The sequence below is a fragment of the Babylonia areolata genome, chromosome 27, assembly GCF_041734735.1.
Source record: "Babylonia areolata isolate BAREFJ2019XMU chromosome 27, ASM4173473v1, whole genome shotgun sequence".
Classification (NCBI taxonomy): Eukaryota; Metazoa; Mollusca; class Gastropoda; order Neogastropoda; family Buccinidae; genus Babylonia; species Babylonia areolata.
This window is the reverse complement of record NC_134902.1, coordinates 11,877,049-11,897,894: the sequence shown is the minus strand read 5'-3', so window position 1 is coordinate 11,897,894 and position 20,846 is coordinate 11,877,049. Positions and strand designations below refer to the sequence as shown.

The following is a 20,846-nucleotide window of genomic DNA, read 5'->3' as shown; positions in this document are numbered from 1 at the left end:
AAATTATCACGTAATGAATTAGACCACTGGAGACCAATAACTCTAACGAACACAGACCAATAACTCTAACGAACACAGACTATAAAATAATTGCAAAAGAGCTTGCAAACAGTTTAAGTAAAGTTATATATAAATTGAAAAACCCGGACCAGGTTGGATACTTGAAAGGAAGAAACATTTCATCAATAATTAGATCCATTAATGATGTTACAGATTATCTGAACCATACAAACGAATCAGGATATCTCATCGCCCTAGGCCCTAGATTATTACAAAGATATTCACTCACCTTTCTTTCTTCCCTTTTAGATGACGAGCATAGTGCTGCCTGAAATGGTGCAGCGGAAAAGGGGAGCAATCATCAATCTGTCTTCTGTATTCGGATTGCGGCCCTCACCATTCATGACCGTCTACTCTGCTACCAAGGTGTGGAAGTGATGGATTTTCTTCACTGATATCGTGACTCTGTGTGTGTGTGTGTGTGTGTGTGTGTGTGTGTGTGTTGTGTGTCTGTGTGTCAGTGTGTGTATGTGCGTTTGTGCGCACGTGCGCGTATTTCTAGCGTGTGTGTGGCTGTGTGTCTCTGTGTGTGTCTGTATCTGTGTGTCAGTGTATGTGTCTGTGTTTGCGTGTCAGTGTGTGTATGTGTGTCTGTGTCAGTGTCTGGGACCATGTACGCGTGTTTCTTGCGTGCGTGTGTACGTGCGCGCGTATGCGCGTGTGCTGCTGTCTCCATGCCATGTTATGACACAAAAAGTGAGGAAGATGCTGGTTTGTTACAGGCCTTTCTTCGCTATTTCTCAGAAGCTCTGAACATGGAATATTCCCCTCAGGGTGTCACAATCCAGGTAAAGTGAACATGGAATATTCCCCTCAGGGTGTCACAATCCAGGTAAAGTGAACATGGAATATTCCCCTCAGGGTGTCACAATCCAGGTAAAGTGAACATGGAATATTCCCCTCAGGGTGTCACAATCCAGGTAAAGTGAACATGGAATATTCCCTTCAGGGTGTCACAATCCAGGTAAAGTGAACATGGAATGTTCCCCTCAGGGTGTCACAATCCAGGTAAAGTGAACATGGAATGTTCCCCTCAGGGTGTCACAATCCAGGTAAAGTGAACATGGAATATTCCCCTCAGGGTGTCACAATCCAGGTAAAGTGAACATGGAATATTCCCCTCAGGGTGTCACAATCCAGGTAAAGTGAACATGGAATGTTCCCTTCAGGGTGTCACAATCCAGGTATGATGGAATCTCCTGTCGGTCCGACGGATGAGTAGGCAGACAGGCTTATCTGTCGGTGTGTGTCCTCATATGGGAGAAGAGGCCGATTCTGGATGCGCAGGTGTTGCAAGGGAAAACATCTCCAGAAGTTGAGTCCTGCTTCCTTCGCTCACGCTTCTCCATAATGGCCAGCGTTCTCTTGTTTTCAAACGTCTTTATGCCACTAGAGCACAGCATCCTCCAGCGACAGCAGTCAAGGGCATCAGTTTCCCAGGAAGCGATGTCTATGTCACAGGCTTTGAGGTTTGTCTTCAAGGTGTCCTTGAAGCACTTGCAGGGTCTTCCAAGTTCATGGTGGCCTTCCTTCAGCTGGCCGTACAAAAGCATCTTCGGGATGCTGCTGTCTGTCATGCGGACAACGTGTCCTGTCCAGCGTAGCTGGTACTGGATCAGCAGGCTTTCGATACTGGGCAGGCCGCTCCTCTCTAGGACCTGGAGGTTGGAGACCCTGTCTTGCCACTTTATGCCGAGGATCTTTCGTAGGCATCTCTGGTGAAGCTGCTCAGGTTTTGTTGAATGTGACGGCGATACGTCGTCCATGTTTCACAGCAGTACAACAGTGTGGTTAGCACAACAGCTCTGTAGGTTTTCATCTTGGTGCTGAGCCTTATGCCTTTGTTGTTCCACAGCCTGTTGTTGAGTCTGCCAAAGGCGGAGCTGGCCTTGGCGATGCGCAGTGTCACTTCTGCATCAAGGGCTCTGTTGCTGCATAGGGTGCTGCCCAGGTAGGAAAACTTGTTGACTGACTTGATCTCTGTTTCATTGATCTTGATTGCTGGGGGAGGCACTGGCGTTCTGTGAGCTAGCTGGTTGGTTACATGGACTCGGTCTTGCTGAGGCTGATGGTGAGTCCAAAGCGCCTGCAGGAGGTTCAGAACCTGTCCATAAAGAACTGCATGCCCTCATGGGTGTGTGCAGCAAGCGCGCAGTCATCAGCGAAGAGGAACTCTCTCATCAGTGCCTCAAACACCCAGGACCTGGCGTGGAGTCGCCGCAAGTTGAAAAGTTTGCCATCTGTGCGAAACTGAATGTAGATGCTCCGGTCACAGTCTTGGAAGGCGTCAATCAGCATGGCAGAGAAGAGAATGGAGAACAGTGTGGGTGCCTGGACGCAGCCCTGCTTCACTCCATTTACCACAGGGAACGGATCCAACATGTCAGTATTTTCCTGTACTCTCGCCTGCATGCCATCATGGAATGACGCAATCAGCTGGATTAGCCTCTCTGGGCAGCCGAACTTTAGGAGGATCTTCCACAGACCATGGCGGTTCACCGTGTCGAAGGCCTTAGTCAGGTCTACAAAGACCATGTGGAGCTCCTTGTTCTGCTCACGGCACTTCTCTTGCATCTGGCATATGGCAAACACCATGTCACATGTTCCCCTGCCTGAGCGGAAGCCACACTGTGCTTCAGGGATGACTGTGTCAACCAGTCTGTTCAGTATGATGCGGGCGAAGATCCTGCCGGCGATGCAGAGGAGAGAGATTCCACAGGGTTATCGCAGGATGTTTTGTCTCCCTTCCGTTTGTAAATGTGGACAATAGAAGCATCCTTGAAATCCTGGGGGACCTCCCCTCTCTCCCAGATAGACTGGAACAGGGCGGTCAGCTTGTCTGTCAGCACCTCGCCTCCATACTTGTAGATGTCAGCCTGGATTCCATCTGCTCCTGGTGCTTTTCCTGACGTTGTCAGCTTCAGGGCCTTCTGGGTCTCGACTTTGGTGGGAGGGGCAGCTAGCGAGTCATTGACTGGTAGCTGTGGGAGGGCTGCAATTGCCTCGTTAGATACGGACGTGTCCTGTTGAGGAGGGTGTTGAAGTGCTGTGCCCAACGGGTAAGGATGTCTTTCTCGTCTGTCAGGAGGGTGGTCTGGTCCAAGGCTCGGACAGGGGTTGATCCTGTGACTCGCGGCCCATACACAGCTCGGAGACCATCATGGAAGGTCTTCATGTCGTGAGCATCAGCAGCGGACTGAAGCTCTTTGGACTTTCTCTCCCACCAGGTGTTCTTCATCTCACGCAGCCTCTTCTGTACGAGTTGCTTGGTTTGCAAGAACTGGTTCTCCTTCCTCTGGCAGTCTTTATCGGAAATGTGATCCTGATGCCGTATATGCAGTGTGTTCAGGAGCTTGGAGATTCCAGAGTCGTTCTCGTCAAACCAGTCTTTGTGGCTCCTCTGTACAAAGCCGAGTGTGTCAGCTGCTGCTGTGTACACAGCATCTCTGAAGGTGCTCCATACCTCTTCTACATCAGTTGATGCAGGAATTTCTTGGAGAGGTACTTGGATTTGCTGCTGCAGCACGTCCTTGGTGATAGGGAGGCGGTGGATGTTCAGCTTCCTAGGGGGTTTCTTCCTGGCTGGTTGAAGCTTGCGTGCAAGTCTGATGTTTATCTTGCTGCGTACCAGGCGATGATCCGACCAACATACTGCTCCTCTCATGCAGCGTGTAATGGAAACATCACCTCTGTCCCTCTGCCGGACAGTCACATAGTCCAGCATGTGCCATTGCTTGGAGCGGGGGTGCATCCATGTGTTCTTGTACTTGTCCGCTTGTTGGAAGAGGGTGTTGGTGATGGTCAGTTCATGCTGCGCACAGAGCGAGAGCAAAAGCAGTCCGTTGGAGTTGCACTTGCCAGTGCCATGCTGTCCTAGGATTTTTGGCCAAGAGGAGAAGTCCACGCCGATGCGGGCATTGAAATCTCCAAGGATGATCAGCCTGTCCTTTCTGTCTACCGCTGAAATGGTGCGGCTGAGCTCCTCGTAGAAAGCTTCTTTGATGTCATCAGGGTTGGTCATCGTTGGGGCATAGCAGCTGATGACTGGCGAAGCGATCCTTGGACAGCTTCAGACGCAGGGTTATCAGCCTGTCATTTATCCCACTTGGAAGGCTGTCAAGCTGTCGTGCAAGTTTGGTTCGTAAGGCAAAGCCCACGCCTGAGGTTCTTGGGGTGCCATCTGGCTTCCCAATGCAGTAGAAGGTGTAGCCCCTCCAACTTCCTCCAGCTGGGTTTCACCCGCAAACCTGGTTTCGCTCAGGGCTGTTATGTCCACCTGGTAGCGATCAAGCATTCTAGCAATGAGCGCTGTGCGTCTTTCTGGTCTGTCGTCTCTGTCTAAGAGGGTGCGAACATTCCAGGCACCCAGAGTCAGGGCATGACTCCTGGTTCTTTTCTTTTGTTTTCGACCGCTGTTGCTGGATGTCCAAATAGGTGCGGTTTCCTACTAGGTACTAGGTGAGGCAGGCTTTGTTTGGGGATCCTTTTATCTCCCCTTCCCCATGTGGGGAGAGCAGTGCTGTCCCTAAAAAGAGCTGCTCTGACACTGTGGGAGGATACGGTCGCCGCATCTGCCCCAGTCTACGGTGGACGACCATCACCCCACAGCCGCCTGCGTGCAGAGTCGTGACTAGGAACTGCCAGCAGCATCCTCTGCCTGTCCCCGTTACCACTTCTCCATCGCCGCAGGACTTGGGAAAGCTGGGTGTTGAAGGGCTAGTTCGTCGTTCCGACATTAGCCTGGTTGCCTGACCAGCACAGGTGACTTTTTTTTTTAGTGAGGAGGAGTTGTGCAGTCCCTTCCCCACTCTCTCGCCTACCGACGCTCACAGTCCCACAGGTGCAGATACTGCCACGTGTAGGACGGCCTCGGCAGGTGCAGGTTTTTTCTTTGGAGCTCCGTCTCCTAGTGAGACTTCCAGCCAAGGATAAGAGCTCCCCCTGCCCTTTGGTCATCCTCTTCCGCCTTCACGGCCATTGGGAAAGATTTCCTCCTCCACCTGGTCCGTCATTGGGAGACTTCACATGCGGCAGGTAGTACTGGGTTACATGGTACCAGTAGCAAGGGCTATGCCTCTGTCCTGACTTTTAATCCAGGTAAGTGAACATGGAATATTCCCCTCAGGGTGTCACAATCCAGGTAAAGTGAACATGGAATATTCCCCTCAGGGTGTCACAATCCAGGTATAGTGAACATGGAATATTCCCCTCAGGGTGTCACAATCCAGGTATAGTGAACATGGAATATTCCCCTCAGGGTGTCACAATCCAGGTAATGTCATTCATAGGGGCATGCCCCAGGACACATGAATTTCCATGAAACTGTCAGTTTTTCTGTCTGCCTGTCTGTCTGTCTGTCTGTCTGTCTGTCTGTCTGTACGTCTCTATGTCTGTTTGTCTTGTGTGTCTGCCTTGTTTTGCGACCTTTCTCTTGCAGTTCTTGGATGACCTTTTTTTTTTTTTTTTTTTTTACCCGGACTTTCTTGGGTCGACCATCGTTTTATTTATAAATAAATATTTAAAAAAAGGAACAAAATAACAGCAACAAAAAGGATACAGTGAATCTAAGCAATTACACACACACACACACACACACACACACACACACACACACACACACACACACACACACACACACACAAACAAACAAAAAACCGTGACAATAATCAAAAGCAATACCCTGCATTCTTGGATGACCTTGATCAAGGTATATATTTCCTAGTGTAAGGTTACAGCAGGAGTAGTGTCTTGCCCTAGGAACTGTCATGTCTGGTCACATTTTGCACTGCTTTCCATGATGTTCTGACTAGTGATTTTAAAACGACACCTGCCCAAAGGGTGGGTCAGCATATGGTGTAAACCCGAGGGCAGGCCATGCCCCCTTCATGATCTCCCTTTTGACTGACTGCCCATTCGTTGATTTTGATTCTGTCTCTGTGTATTGTTTTTGTGTCCCTGTGCCATATATACATATATATATATATATATATATATATATATATATATATATATATATATATATATATATATATCGTGTGTGTGTGTTTCTCTTTCTGTTTCTGTGTGTGTGTGGGGGGTGGGGTGGGGGTGGGGGTGTGCGTTAACACATGCATGTATGCATTCATGCATGAATATATATATATATACATATATATATATATATATATATATATATATATATATATATGTGTGTGTGTGTGTGTGTGTGTGTGTGTGTGTGTGTGTGTGTGTTCGTTCTTTAGTTTAACGTATTTTCACTGTAAGTGATATTAGACGAGGGTAGGAAAAAAATAGAGAGGGGGGTGGAGGGGGGAGAAATTACTGTGTACGCATGCGAGTAAGTGAAAGTATATGTGCGAGCGTGTTTGCGCGTGTGTGCGCGCGTGCGCGTGTGTGTGTGTTGCATATAGAAAATAATTGATTTAAGTTTTGTTTTGTTTAAAAAATTTAAAAATGTGTGTGTGTGTGTGTGTGTGTGTGTGTGTGTGTGTGTGTGTGTGTGTGTGTGTGTGTGTGTGTGTATGCATGCGTGTGTATCTTTGAAAGAGAAAATAAGAGCAAACAGTTCACAAATTCTACGCCCACTTTTGATATCTTTCTTTGGATAATCAAGCAGTCAAGTGAGTTAATGCATGGAAACCTCAGTACTGACATCATGAGCTGTGTTTGTGCAGGTGGTGTGCCCCTGCCCTGTGAAGTCCAATCTTACCAGCGGGGTCTCCAGAGTCATGGACTCCATGGAGAGGTGGTTCTACCCGACCTCTGACGTGTACGTCACAGCAGCACTCAATACCATCGGCAGGGAGCCCTGCACCACGGCATACTGGCGCCACGAACTCACGGTAATTATGAAGTACAAAAACTGTATTTTTAATCCACTGCAGAGGGAGAGAAACAAAACAAGGGTGTGAAGAAAAGCGGGGGACGAGAAGTAGATGAGGATGAGGAAGAGGAAGAGGAAGCAACGGGGGAGGAATGAGAGGAAGGAAGGGAAGGAGAGGAGGGAGGAAGGAAGGGGAAGAATGACAGAAGGAAGGAAGGGAAAGGCATCATCAGTGATAGCGGAGCGACAGGTAAAGACGGGTAAATGGTTCAGTATTTTAAATCAGAACAGGCACCACTGAATACTACCGAAATGACAATGCAGGGTCTCTTCTGGCGTGTGGCTTCCTGGCGACTCAACATCAATAGTTCCTTGCGGACTGCTAACGCTGGGTCTGACAGACGAACCCAGGTGTGGCCCTAAATGGGGGACTTGGAATAAGCGGCGTGGGAGTAATTCCACTGAAACGGTGTAGAGGATGGGGCAGAAAAAAAAAGAAAAAAAAAGGGAGAAGATTTGTCTTTTGAATGGAAATTGTCGGATTTATTACAGATGTTTGAGAGCATGATGGACTTCTAAATTGTTCTCCCATATTCTCTGAAAAGTCCACAAGGCCAAGTGGGTTACCGTGCATACCCCCAAGGAATGATGTAGACTTGTCTTAAAATGTTCTTCGGTGTCTGCTGAACTCATTTTAACGTGTTCCCAAGAAAAAAAAATGGGACGCACTCAACGTTACTGCCCTTGGCACAAGGGTACCCTCTCGCGCCCCAGTCAATGAAAATAGGACAAGCTCAACTTCAAACCCTTATAAGGAAACCACCACATATTGTATGTTTTCCTTTTTTAACGGGGTCTTTCCTTTTCGAATAAGTGTCCAGAATTAAAATATCTTCATTCATTCTTTCACAATTAAGGGTTGTATTAGCCTACTGTCAAATCTTCGACGAATTAATGTGAAATTGTCCGGTTGTTTTATAAAAGTTTTTATCACTTCAGTATCACTCTTTCCGAAAATATTTTGTTCGTTTGGATGAACATTTGACCCTTGAGTGGATCACACTGGTCGAGTTGCTTCCCCTTCCCCCAAAATGCTGTTTTCCAAGAATCGCCTTTAAGTCGCAAAAGCATCTTGAAGGTAACCGAGAGGCCATCGTGGGGCCAGCCTGGTGTTTTTATGTATAACAAGATTTTGTCTAACTATCCTATCTTCAAACAGCAAAGATTTCAACAATGCGATTTTATGAGGGGTTGGGGGGTGTGTGTGTGTGGGGAGGGGGGAACGGGTGGGGGGGGGGCGATGATTTTATAGTGTGGTATTGTTTGCTGTTGATACATGATTATTGGACAGTGAGTATATTGATTTCACATTTATATTTGTTTTTTGTATCTGTTAAAGTCAACCTGCTGAAGATAAAAGAAGACAGAAGGAATGGCGTCAATAAAGAGCAAGCTTGAAACAATCTCCTATCAAGGGTTGAGGAAGCCCCAGACTGCATTATGCATTTCGAAGAATCGACTGGAGAGCCTTTTATCTGTATTTCTAACACAGAAGACTTCAGTTTACTTAGAGAGAAGCTTCAGTCAAGACAAAGACGGTGAGTGCTAGAACCTGCAGGCTTCCTATATCGCATGGATATGTCTGCATATGTTGAGGACCTAAGCCCACAGCATGGAGATTGCTATAAAACGCTTCAGAATTGAAAAAAAAACCCAACTTAGCAAGGAGATTGCTATAAAACGCTTCAGAATTGAAAACAACAACAACCCAACTTAGCAAGGAGATTGCTATAAAACGCTTCAGAATTGAAAAAAAAACCAACTTAGCAAGGAGATTGCTATAAAACGCTTCAGAATTGAAAACAAAACAAAACAAACAAACCACTTTGATGATGAAGTTGTTAAACAGCATTCAAAAACTCTAGGCATTCTTCCGAGACATCGGAGGAAGCATTTTGCAAGCCAGAGTGCGTTTAATTTCAAAAGAGAAGCACAAAAGAAAAGTACTTATAAAAATGCACATAGAGTATCAGAATATTTGAATATGTAGGCTGGAAAATGGTGCTTCAAGCCGCAGAACAGAAAACGGATGAAAAGCTCTTTGAGAAAATGAGGCCCTTTGACCTTTTAGCATGGCAACCAAAATTAATTATCACCACAGCTACTGCAGGTAATGCCTGAGAGATCCAGTCTGGTAGATAATTACTGACAAAGAATCTAAACCAGACCTGAAGGATCTAGAAGATTCACACAGATTTGCTTTCAAACACGTGTGCCAGGTGATTGGCATAGAAATCATCAGCACACAGGTGATCATGATACTAAGTTGTGCAATATATACACAAGTGTTTTACAGAGAAAGCTTCTGGAGCTGAGCTACAATGCACAGAAAATGCAAAGAAAAAAGTTGACGCTATTGGCAGATACCGTCGTTTTCTCCACTTAACCAGAAAGGAAGGAACAAATCGAACCTCAGTAGAGATTAAAAACGAGTTTGAATTGACTATGTAGGACATCCAGCTGCCGGATGATATCGTCAGTAAGGATCCAAGACTTTTCCAAACTGTACACAGGGTACGGCTACAGCTTTTCTCCCAGAAAATAAAACATTTTTTAGCACAGCTTCAACTTTTCTTTTCAGCTTCTGTACTCTGTAGCAGGGATCTGGATGCTTTCTCTGCCAAAGTAGTTCTGTTTGTTGATGATTTCTTTGCCAACCACCTTGCACACATGCTCGAAAGCAAGCCTGTGTGTGTAACACCTCCAATTCATCCTGGTCATGTTTAGATTCTTTGTCAGCACTTCTCCGACTGACTGGACCTCACAGATATTGCCTGCAGCAGCTATGGTGAGATTTTGTTTGCCATGCTAACAGGTCAAAACACTTTATTTTTTTTTATAAGAGCCTTTCATCCTTTTTCTCTGTTCTGCAGCTTGAAGCACCGTTTTCCAGTCTTCATATTCAAAAACTGTAGTTCCTTCTATTGTCCACGTTCCCTTTTCTTTGATTAATTTTCTTTCTTCCTTCTTTATTGAGCACGATGCAGTCTGGTTTGAAAATTGCTTTCTCCAGTGTCTCAGAGGAACACGTAGAAGTTACTGACTGCTGAGCAGGTTCATCATATTCTGTGAAAGTCCTTCAAGGAAGAAAGGTTCTTTGTGAAGCGTTGATAACATCCAGAGTACCCATGCCCTTGCCTTTGGTTCTCAGGAACTCACAAAGACATTTTCCATGCTACACAGGGAGTTAGCAGATTCCATCAGTTTTTGTTTGGCTATATCTTTCATCTTCTCTTATATATAGCTTCTCCAACAACAGCTGTTTGTGATTGGCTTCCTTTCTTACTTTTCGGTCGCAAATCTTTTTGCAATCAGGCTTGAAAAATGCTTTTCCCAATGTCTTATAGTAATGCCTAAAATTTATGGCTGCTGTTGAGCAACCTCGACTTTTGTGGAGGTCCATAAGCGGCAAAGCGGTTTTTTTTTGTTTGTTTGTTTTTTAATTGAAACGTTTATAGCAATCTCCGTAATACCCATGCTCTGGGCTTAGGTCCTAAAACATATGCAGATATGTCCATGTGAGAAAGGAGGTTTGCAGGTTCCAGCAGTCTCTGTCTTACTATGTCTGAATTGAAGTTACTCTAACAAACTGCAGCCGTTGGTAATTAGAAAAAAACCACAACCCGACAGATGGTTCTACAGTCAATTCTTCAACATTCATAAGGCAGTCTGGGGCTTCCGTGTACTTTTGATGTGGAATTGTTTGGTACTTGCTCTCTATTGACGCCATTTCTTCTATCTTCTTTCACCATCACCCAGTTCACTTCAACAGATACACAAAACAAATGCAAATGTGAAATCATGATATCCCAAACTGTCATTAGTTAATCACCAGTTCCAAACAAGAGCAGACTATAAAACTAACGCCCCCATAAAATCACATTCTTGAAATATTTGCTGTTTGAGGATTGGAGAGATGACAAGATCATGTTACATTTATAGGTATCAGATGGGCCCCACGATAGCTTCTCAGTTACGTTCAAGACGCCAAATCATGTGGCTTCGTGTGCAAAACAATTGTGAAATCATCACAGAACACTCTTTTGTCACGCGTCGACATATCCAGAATGTGAGACTCCCCTTAGCTGACATACTTCTGTAAGCCGCCAGATAGGCCCGAATCCCACGTGCGAACCAACTCGCGTCAGTGAGTTGTGTTTTGGTTTTTGATTTGTTTTTGATTTGTTCATGTATCTTTCTGGCACTCCACTGTCAACTGCTGTGAGAGTCATTTCGACCAGGGGTTTTGGGAGTTGATCTTCCCATGTCTTCTGCTGTGGTGAAGCAGCAGGTTGTCGTCATTTGTCGGCGGGCGTTGCAACGGCTGGAACACCAGTTCCAGGTTTTCACATAACCTGTCTGAGGTTTTTATCTTCCATTGTGCCCGTTTGGACGGTTCCACTCCTCTGCTGGTTGTGGCTGTGGGCTGGAGGGAGGTCTGCATGGTGCCGGACTGGCAGTGTTCTGCGGCAGCGGCGGAACCGCGTCGACGAAAACAGCGACGACGACAACAGCGTCGGCTGGAAGAACTTGGTCGCTGTGTTAAGTGCTGTCCCCCAACTTACTATCTCCCTTCTCCCATCCATTCCTGACCGCTGGTGTATTCTGGACTGCGGCGGCAGAGGCTGAGCACAGCAGACTATAATTTTTGTGTGTTTGTAATCGCGTGAGAGGGGTAATTGTCAGTATTGTTTTGTTATTGAATTTCGTGTTCAAAAATACCAATTATTATTATTATTATTATTATTATTTTGAATAAATGTTATCATTTCAAGTGGGATCCGGTTGTTCCGACTGGTGCGGAGGGCTGACGGATTCATTGTTGAGTTTTTGTCATCGTTCGTCCGTCTGTCTGTCAATCTGTCAGCCGTAGCGTGACATCTTTACTCCTGTAAGTGTTGGGGGGAGGTGGTAGGTGTTCAGTGGGTAAACTTCAATTTTCTGTTTAATATCGCTTATTTGCACGATATACACGATGTATTTTGACAAAAAAATTCTTCATATCAGTATTCATTGTATTCTGAAGCAGGGAAGCATGACCTATGTAAACTTTATAAAACAACCGGACAATTTCACGTTAATTCGTAGAAGATTTGATAGTAGGCTAATACAACCCTTAATTGTGAAAGAATGAATGATGATATTTTAATTCTGGATACTCATGCGAATAGGAATGATCCCATTGAAAATGAAAACGTATAATATGTGGTGGTTTCCTTTGTATAAATATGATTTATTAGGGTTGGAAGTTGAGCTTGTATTAATTTCATTGATCGGGGCGCGAGGGGGTACCCTTGTGCCAAGGGCAGTGACTGAGTGCGGCCCTTTTTTTTCTTAGGAACATGTAAAATGAGTTTAGCAGACACCAAAGAAGATTTTAAGATTAGTCTACATCATTCATGTGGGGTAGGGTGGGGGATGCACAGTAACCCCTTCGGTCTTGCTGACTATACCAGCAAACGGATACAGCTTGCAAAAAGGGGTTGTGGTGGGTTGATGAAGGGGTGAAGATGATTTGTTGTATTTCTGATTCGCTGCACACTTGCCGCACGCTGATAACTTGGGACCGGACAGGTGTTTGTATGAGACTTCTGATCTCTTCTCGAATCACTGTCCATTACATGCATTACGTCTTTCCGGCACTGCAATGGCCCCTGTGGTCCCCTTGCGGTTCCAACATGAGCTGAACTTTTTTCCTCGTGTGGCAGTGACGGTGAATGACCTGACAGACTGTTCGGGCATGTAACTTCCGGCATAACTCTCTGGGGACTGGCTGCAGATTTCCCCAGCCACCTGACCATCAAGACCAATCCCTCAGGATCGCCCTTCTCAGTTTGAACTGCCACGAACGAATAGCTATCCACTTTTCGAGACAGTTTGGGGCCGGTTTGGGGCATGTGCCATAGAATTGTCTAATCTGTCAGTCTGTTTTATTCCTCTACAAAACCGACACCAAGAGGGGCCTTTCACAAGAAATTAACCGAATCAGAAGCTACGACCAGCCTCATTAAGCATGGCAAATAAAATTGGCCAGGCTGAATAGCTTGAAAGCAGTTTATGTATGTGCATGCGAACTCGCATGCATACTGTATATGTGCATATGCATGTGTGTGTGTGTGTGTGTGTGTGTGTGTGTGTGTGTGTGTGTGTGTGTGTGTGTGTGTGCAGTCTTACATCAGTACCCATCTGCTGATTGCATTACATTGCCTCAGGTCATCAGAAATATATAATACTATATACCAGGGTATAGGGTCGCTCTCAACTGGACCAAAGCAGCAGTGGAGTTTGAGTTCGGCAGCCCCCTGGGTGTCTGAGCAGCGCTCTTTAGGATCGCTCTGCCCACCTCCATGGAGGAAGGAGCTAGAAAAGGTGCCTCAAACATAGCCTGTTTCACTTCTCCCTGGCCAGCTCACCGCGGCTGGTGGGGATCCCTCATTGCGGTCGACAAACTAACAAAACAAAAATGAAGAAGAAAGTGATGGTGCTCAACCTTGGCACATGGAACGTGAGAACTCTGCTGGATAACATCAAGGCAGACAGACCAGAGACAAGAACTGCACTGGTTGCCAAAGAGCTAGCTCGCTACAACATGGACAAACCAGCACTCAGCGAAACGCGCCCAGCAAACAAGGGGCAGCTTACTGAACTTGGTGGTGGATACACGTTCTTCTGGAGTGGTTGCAGCAGCGCTGAACGACGAGAAGCAGGCGTGGGATTTGCCATCAAATCTCACCTCGCCTGTAAACTCACCAGGCTTCCAGAGGGTATCAACGACCGCCTGATGACACTTCAGCTTCCACTTTCAAACAAGAAGAGTGCAACGCTGATTAGTGCATTCGCTCCCACCATGACCAACCCACATGATATTAAAGACAAATTCTATCATGAACTCGACGCCACGGTCAGAGAAGCTCATTGTCTCGGGGACTTCAGTGCCAGAGTAGGGACAGACTACCAAACCTCGGAAGGGATCATTGGAAGACACGGCACTGGCAAGTGTAACAGTAATGGCCTTCTGCTCCTCAAGACGTGTGCCACACATGACCTTGTCATTACCAACACCCTGTTCCACCTACCCACCCGTAAGAAGACGTCGCTCGAGGCACTGGCATCTTAGAGACTACGTCATCATCGGGAAGAGGAACAGGCTTGACGTCAGAATGACGAGAGTCATGTGTGGTGCCGACTGCTGGACCGACTATCTCCTCATTGTGTTCAAGTTCAGGCTTTGCATTCTGCCCATGAGAAGACCCCGAAGTCAAAGACTGCAAAGCGGCTGATGTCTCCAAGCTGAAAAGCAGCAAGGTTGCAGAACTCACCGACAACTTTGAAGGCAGACTGCCAGACACACCACAGGAACACGAGACCAGTGTTGAGGAACAGTGGGTGGCCTTCAGAGACGCTGTCTACACTACCGCCCTTGAACATCTCGGGCCAGCAACCGGAAAAAACCAAGACTGGTTCGATAAGAATGATTTTTTTTTAAATGGAGGCACTGATAACAGAGAAAAATCCACTGTTCAGACCACATCAGTACGACTCCAGGTCACAAGCCAAGGAAGATGCCATTGCTCACGCAAATATAAAGGCACAGAAAAAAAACTTTGCGAGATGCAGGAAGCTGGTTCAGCAAGAAGGCAGATGAAATGCAGGGCTACGCAGACAGCCACAACACAAAGCGCTTGTACGATGCGCTTAAGGCTGTATACGAACCCCAGTCCTCCGGCTCCTCAGCCCTCCTCAACGTAGGGCCACAGCTGCTGACAGAGAAGAAGCAGATTCTGGAGTGGTGGGCTGAGCACTTCGACAACATCCTCAACCGTCCTGCCAACATCAGCGACGAGGCCATTGCTCGCCTGCCCCAGGTAGAGATCAATGAGGACCTCAACCCCACAGAAGATGAAGTCAGGAAGGCAGTAAAACAACTCTCCTGTGGCTAAGCGTCCGGATCCAGTGCAATCACTGCTGAGGTATACAAAGCAGGACGCCCTGCCATGATGCAAAAGCTGACTGAACTCTTCCAGTCCATGTGAAATGGGGGACAGATCCCGCAAGAGCTGAAAGATGCCAGCATAGTCCACATCTACAAGAGGAAAGGCAACTGCCGGTTTTGCGACAACCACCAAGGCATCTTCCTCTTGTCCATTGCTGGGAAGATTCTGGCCCGTGTCCTGCTCAGCCGCCTTCTCCAGCATCTTGAGCAAAGTCTCCTCCCAGAAAGCCAGTGTGGTTTCCATACTGAACGTGGGACTGCGAGCATGACTTTTGCTGTACACCAACTCCAGGAAATTACATTTGTCGATCTGACCAGGGCTTTCGATACGGTCAGCAGAGAAGGCTTGTCGAAGATCATGGAGAAGTTTGGCTGCCCCAGTAAGTTCATCACAATCATCTGGCAGTTCCACGACGGCATAAAGGTGAAAATTCTGGATGACGTAGACGACTCATAGGCCTTCCCAGTGACAAACGGCGTCAAACAAGGCTGCGTTCTCGCCCCAACTGTTAGTATGGTATTCTCTGCCATATTGACAGATCCCTTCCGTGACTGCGAAGAAGGAAATCACGTCAGGTACAGAACTGACGGAAGATTGTTCAACCTCAGGTGCCTGCAGGCTGTTACAAAGGTGAAAGAGACTGTCATCAGATACTTCTTTTTGCTGATGACGGCGCACTCTGCCAGCACAGAGCAGAAGATGCAGTGTGAAATGGACTGCTTGTTACAAGCCTGCGACAAATTCGGTAGCACCATCAGCACCAAAAAGACCTGTGTTATGTACCAGGCTGCCGCATGGAAAGCCATAGCAGGAACCACGCATCACAGTGAAGGGGCAGGACCTCCAGGCAGACAACTTCACCTACCTGGGCAGCACGCTCTCTCACGTAGTGAATATAGACGCTGAGGTTAACATTAGGATCGCCAAAGCCATCGGCGCCTTTTGGAGACTCCGTGAGAATGTCTGGGAGCGGAGAGGACTCAGCGCTACCACCAGTCTAAAGGTCTACAGCGCAGTGCTGCTTACCATCCTCCTTTACTCCCGCGAGACCTGGACTGTCTACAGCAGACACGCCGAACAGCTCAATCGCTTCCACCTGAGCTGTCTCCGCAGACTCCTCCACATCAGGTGTCAGGACAAAGTCGCCGACATTGAAGTCCTGGAACGAGCTGGCCTCTGCAGCGTTTACTCCCTCCTGCAGAAAGCCCAAGCCAGGTGGGCTGGACATGTAGTCAGAATGCCAGAAGAGTCGACTGTCTAAGCAGCTGCTGTACGGAGAACTGTGTCAGGGCAAGCGCTCAGCTGGAGGGCAGAAGAAATGCTTCAAAGACTGCCTCAAAGCGTCCTTCAAATACGTGGGCGTCGACATCAACACCTGTGATCGCTTGGTCTGGACCGTCCAGCTTGGTGCAGCAAGACCACCACAGGAGCCCATGTAGATGAAGCCAGGCGCATCACGGAGGCGCAACGAAAGCGTCCTGTGCGCAAGGCCCGAGCAGACTTCACTGCCACGACACCACCCACTCACATGTGTCCCGCACGTGGGCGAGCCTTCAGGGCCCGGATTGGCCTCATCAGTCACCTCCGGACCCACAGCCACCGATCTTCCTTCTATATTTTTTAGCCATGGTCATCTTCGAATCCGAAGGACGAACATCAAGGTCATCTGAAAATATATAACACTTACACATTTCTATAACATGCGTTTTTCATAGTAAAATGCTGATTATGTACGCAGGCATGGCGTCAACTGATGACTTACGCTACTGATCGTGTACACTGATAAGCAGTCACCTGATGATGTACACTACTAACTGTGTACACAGGTATACAGTCATGATGTACACAGCTAATTGTGTATAAAGGTATATAGTTATCTGACGATATACACTACTAATTGTGTACACAGGTATACAGTCATGACGATGTACACAGCTAATTGTGTATAAAGGTATGTAGTTATCTGACGATGTACACTGCTGATTGTGTACACAGGTACCTGGTTTCCTGATGGCGTCTGACTCAAGTCTGACGTCCTATTTGCGTGGAGTCAGAAATAGGATGATGGAAGTTCAGAAAGAAGATTAACGTCATCGCACAGTCTCCAGGCACTGGTGTTGGCACTGCCCAGATGGATCTTTATTGTTTGTCATAATCGTCAGTCTTATCTTTGTCGTTGTTGTTGTTGTTGTTGTTGGTGGTGGTGGTAGTGGTACATTCGTAAGCAGCACGAAGCAGCAGTGCCTGTTGTCACCCAGTCCTTACCCTAATGCGACCTCCAAAATCTCTTCACGAAGATGCAAGTACTCTCTCTCTCTCTCTGCGTGTGTGTGTGTGTGTGTGTGTGTGTGTGTGTGTGTGTGTGTGTGTGTGTGTTTGGAAGCTGGTGGCGTTAACATTGATAACATTGATGATGATGAATGTTATGATTATGTTAATCAAAATGCATTGTTTTCCTTTCTGCACTGAAAACATGTCCAAGGACTGTTTGCAAATAAGAAAATCCAGACTTTACAGACCTTTTATTTTCATATGATTGCGTATGTCTAGTCGAAACTTTTCATGAATACATCCAACCTGATAAATTTTCTTGCCTTACCGTGTTTTGTCAACCTGCTGTTAAGCTTTCAACACAAGGCAGACATTTGGTGGTGGTATATCTTTAGTTAAGAAAGAACTTCCACACTTTGAAAAAAATAGACATGGAACATGAGAACAATCTTTTATTGATGATTGACAAATCACTGTTTGGCCTTGATAAAGATGTGTTGTATGTCTGCACGTATGTACTGCCTGAAGGTTCTCCATTCTATACATAATCTGACATTGAAAATGGAATCATGACTCGAAAAGATTGTCTTAGTGAATGCTCAATTACCTTTATAGATGTCTTTATCTTACTTTCTAGAGATTCATACAGAGAGTATCCAATATTTCGCTGGACATCGACCCAAATCAGGACAGTTTTACACCAGCCAACCAGTTCACCACGAGCGATCATCACAGGACAGATGCATTAACTCTCATGGTAAATGTTTATTGAATGTGCGCACTACTTTAAAATTGCACATTCTGAATGGTGTGTGTTACGGTGACCATGATGGATTTCTGAACCTGGTAGTGGTGTAGTTGATTATTTTGTTGCGTCACGTGATTTATTTTCTTCTCTTTGTGACTGTTGTAATTCGAATGTATCAGAATAATGGATTCAGACCATCTTCCTCTTCATTTGTCAATACATTTTCCAAAAGAAAACTACACATCTCAACATACAGTGGGAAATCTAGTTTGGGAATGATTCAAATGCTGAGTTGTATACACATGAGATGAATTCGGAACACGCCAGTTCACATTTGAATGTCGCAGTTGCTTTGATCGATGTTGATGTTGATGAAGCTCTTTCTATGTTTAATGAATGTATTCGATGTATGGCAACATGCATGTTAAAACGAATTTCTTTTAGATATACGAAACCACAGGACTGGTTTGACATTGATTGTAATATCAAAAGAAAAGCTGCCAGAAGATTACGAAACGAATGTTTGCTCTGAGGCGCTTTTAGGGGTAGATAAACCAACATTAAATTATTTTGTTTATGGAGAAACAAACACTTTTCAGTTTCAGCAGCATAACCCAACGCGCTTGTCAGGCCTTGAGTGCATGCTTATATATATATATATATTGTGTGTGTGTGTGTGTGTGTGTATCAGATTTGATTTCATTTTACATAATTTTGCCAGAGGACAACACTTTTGTTGCCATGGGTGGGGTTTTTTTCAGTGCCCCAAGTGCGTGCTGCACACGGGACCTCGCTTTATCGTCTCATCCGAAAGACCAGACGCTCAGTTTGATTTTCCAGTCAAACGTGGGAGAAAGGGCGAGAGCGGGATTTGAACCCACACCCTCACGGACACTCTATTTTGGCCGCTGAGCGTCTTAACCATTCTGCCACCATCCTCCAGATATCCAACTGCGATGAATTATATTGTGTGATGTAGGAAATACTCGTTTAAGCTTACATATGGAAGAAAATAGGCTGCCTCGTAAAACATATTCAACGCTGTCCCACCTCGATGCTGCAGGCAAAAATACCCGGGTTACCAATGTAAGAACATGTTTATCTAAATATGGATATGGCTATGTCTAGCTCAGTCAAGGCGTAGGAAATGTCGAATTTTTTATTCATGACTTTCGCCAAAGACTAATAGATTGTAATTGACAGAACTGGCAAAACCACATTCAGACAAGTCATAGGTTTTAAACGTACTCTGTTAACTGGGACTTCGTCAGACCATGTCAGTCGCTAAATTTAGATCGTGCTGTAATCCAAATTATGTCAAAGTTTCGACTCGGTGTACCAGATATTCGTGTCCATCACTACAGGTGTAAAACCCAAACCGATCAAAACTTAATATGTCCACTTTGTGAAAATTGCAACAAACATGAAGTGCATTTTTTTCCCCAGTATGTCACTGTGATTCAGAGTTTGATAGAACAGTTTATCCCAGAAAAAATATTATGGTCAGCCTGTTCTCTTCTGTTTTAGTATACTGTCTATAACAAATCAAAACGCAGTGAAAAAATCTATGTATATTTTCATTTTATTTTTTTCTATCAAGTATTCAAATAAGTGAGACACTGTCCTCATAACAGACTGTAACAATATTTTTGTGTGACGGTATGATTATGTTGTTCCATATCCCTTTTATTTAGGGGCATTGACCTACAATGAATAAACCATTCATTCGTTCGTTCATTCTCTCTCTTCTTATACACACGAGCACACACACCCAAACACATACGCGTTTGTTATCATCTTACACAGCACCCCTCCCCTCACACACACACTTGTTTTCCATTCACACACACACACACACACACACACACACACTTGTATGACGGTTTTGTACTGCTTTTCTGTTGTTGTTTTCCTTTTTGTAAAGTTCCCGATATTGGCTTATTTGACATATGCATTGACGTAACAAATGTTCTGTTGTAGCAAATCCATGTATTCGGTTACCTGTGCAATCATTTTTCTTTTTTTTTTCTTAAATCTTTTTCATTGCATTTTTATTCACTCTGTGCAGAAAAAAATACTTAGAGAACCAAATGATAATTTTGATGATTAAAACTATTCCATACAGAGTGTTTTCTGTCTTACAGAAAATAAATGAGAGAGAGAGAGGGAGAGAGAACACTGAACACTGAAAGGTTTAATGTCATTATCTGTACAGCTCTAGAGACACGAGAGTGCAAATCAGAACAATAATGATGAAAATAATGAAACAAAATAGAACAGAAAAGCAGCATATTTGGAGTCCAATAAACCAACGCTCGACCATCCATTTTTCAAGTTCATGAAAACAAACGCATTCTTTTTCTAACAACTTAATCAAGCTATTGACATGAATTACTCTTCTTTCGAATATTATACGCTTCAGCAATGTACTTCGCCAGTGATCTTACTGTATCGTCATCGTAATTCATTTTCAACACACCAGTGATAACCCCTTGCAGCACGTGTTTTGAAAACAACACATTTTTCACGAATAGTATCATATGCTTTGCAGTGAAATAAAAAAAAATGCATTTTGTCTTCCCTTTGGAACCCTTCTTGACTTGACACCCAAACACATGTGCATTTGCATTATGTCACATGCCTTCGTTGCCCTCACACACACTTGTTTCATATTCACACACACACACTCACACACACACACACACACGCATTTGCATGACGATTTTGAACTGTTTTTATTTTTCCCTCAAGTGTTATTATACACATTATTTATGTAACAAATGTTCTCTTGTAGCAAATCCATGTATCCTGTTATCAATGGAATCATTATTCATAGTTTTCTCCTTAATCGTTTTAAGTACATTTTTATTGACTCTGTGTCGAACAACAT

General features: G+C 45.2%; 1 protein-coding gene across 1 annotated transcript; it reads left to right on the top strand.

Moving 5' to 3' along the window:
* The first annotated feature begins 294 nt into the window (after positions 1–294).
* LOC143301446 (hydroxysteroid dehydrogenase-like protein 1) lies at positions 295–17,579 on the top strand. Its single transcript, XM_076615748.1, has 4 exons — positions 295–426; positions 783–848; positions 6,735–6,902; positions 16,933–17,579. Exons 1-4 carry the CDS (start codon positions 310–312, stop codon positions 17,023–17,025), a joined length of 444 nt encoding a protein of 147 aa, XP_076471863.1. The 5' UTR covers positions 295–309; the 3' UTR covers positions 17,026–17,579.
* Positions 17,580–20,846: the final 3,267 nt, after the last annotated feature.

Excerpts from the sequence above, each read along its gene's own strand:
- LOC143301446 (XM_076615748.1), top strand. The coding sequence starts at position 310 with ATGACGAGCATAGTGCTGCCTGAAATGGTGCAGCGGAAAAGGGGAGCA. Across the intron at positions 427-782 it reads CCGTCTACTCTGCTACCAAG|GCCTTTCTTCGCTATTTCTC; the intron begins GTGTGGAAGTGA and ends GGTTTGTTACAG. Across the intron at positions 849-6,734 it reads CTCAGGGTGTCACAATCCAG|GTGGTGTGCCCCTGCCCTGT; the intron begins GTAAAGTGAACA and ends GTGTTTGTGCAG.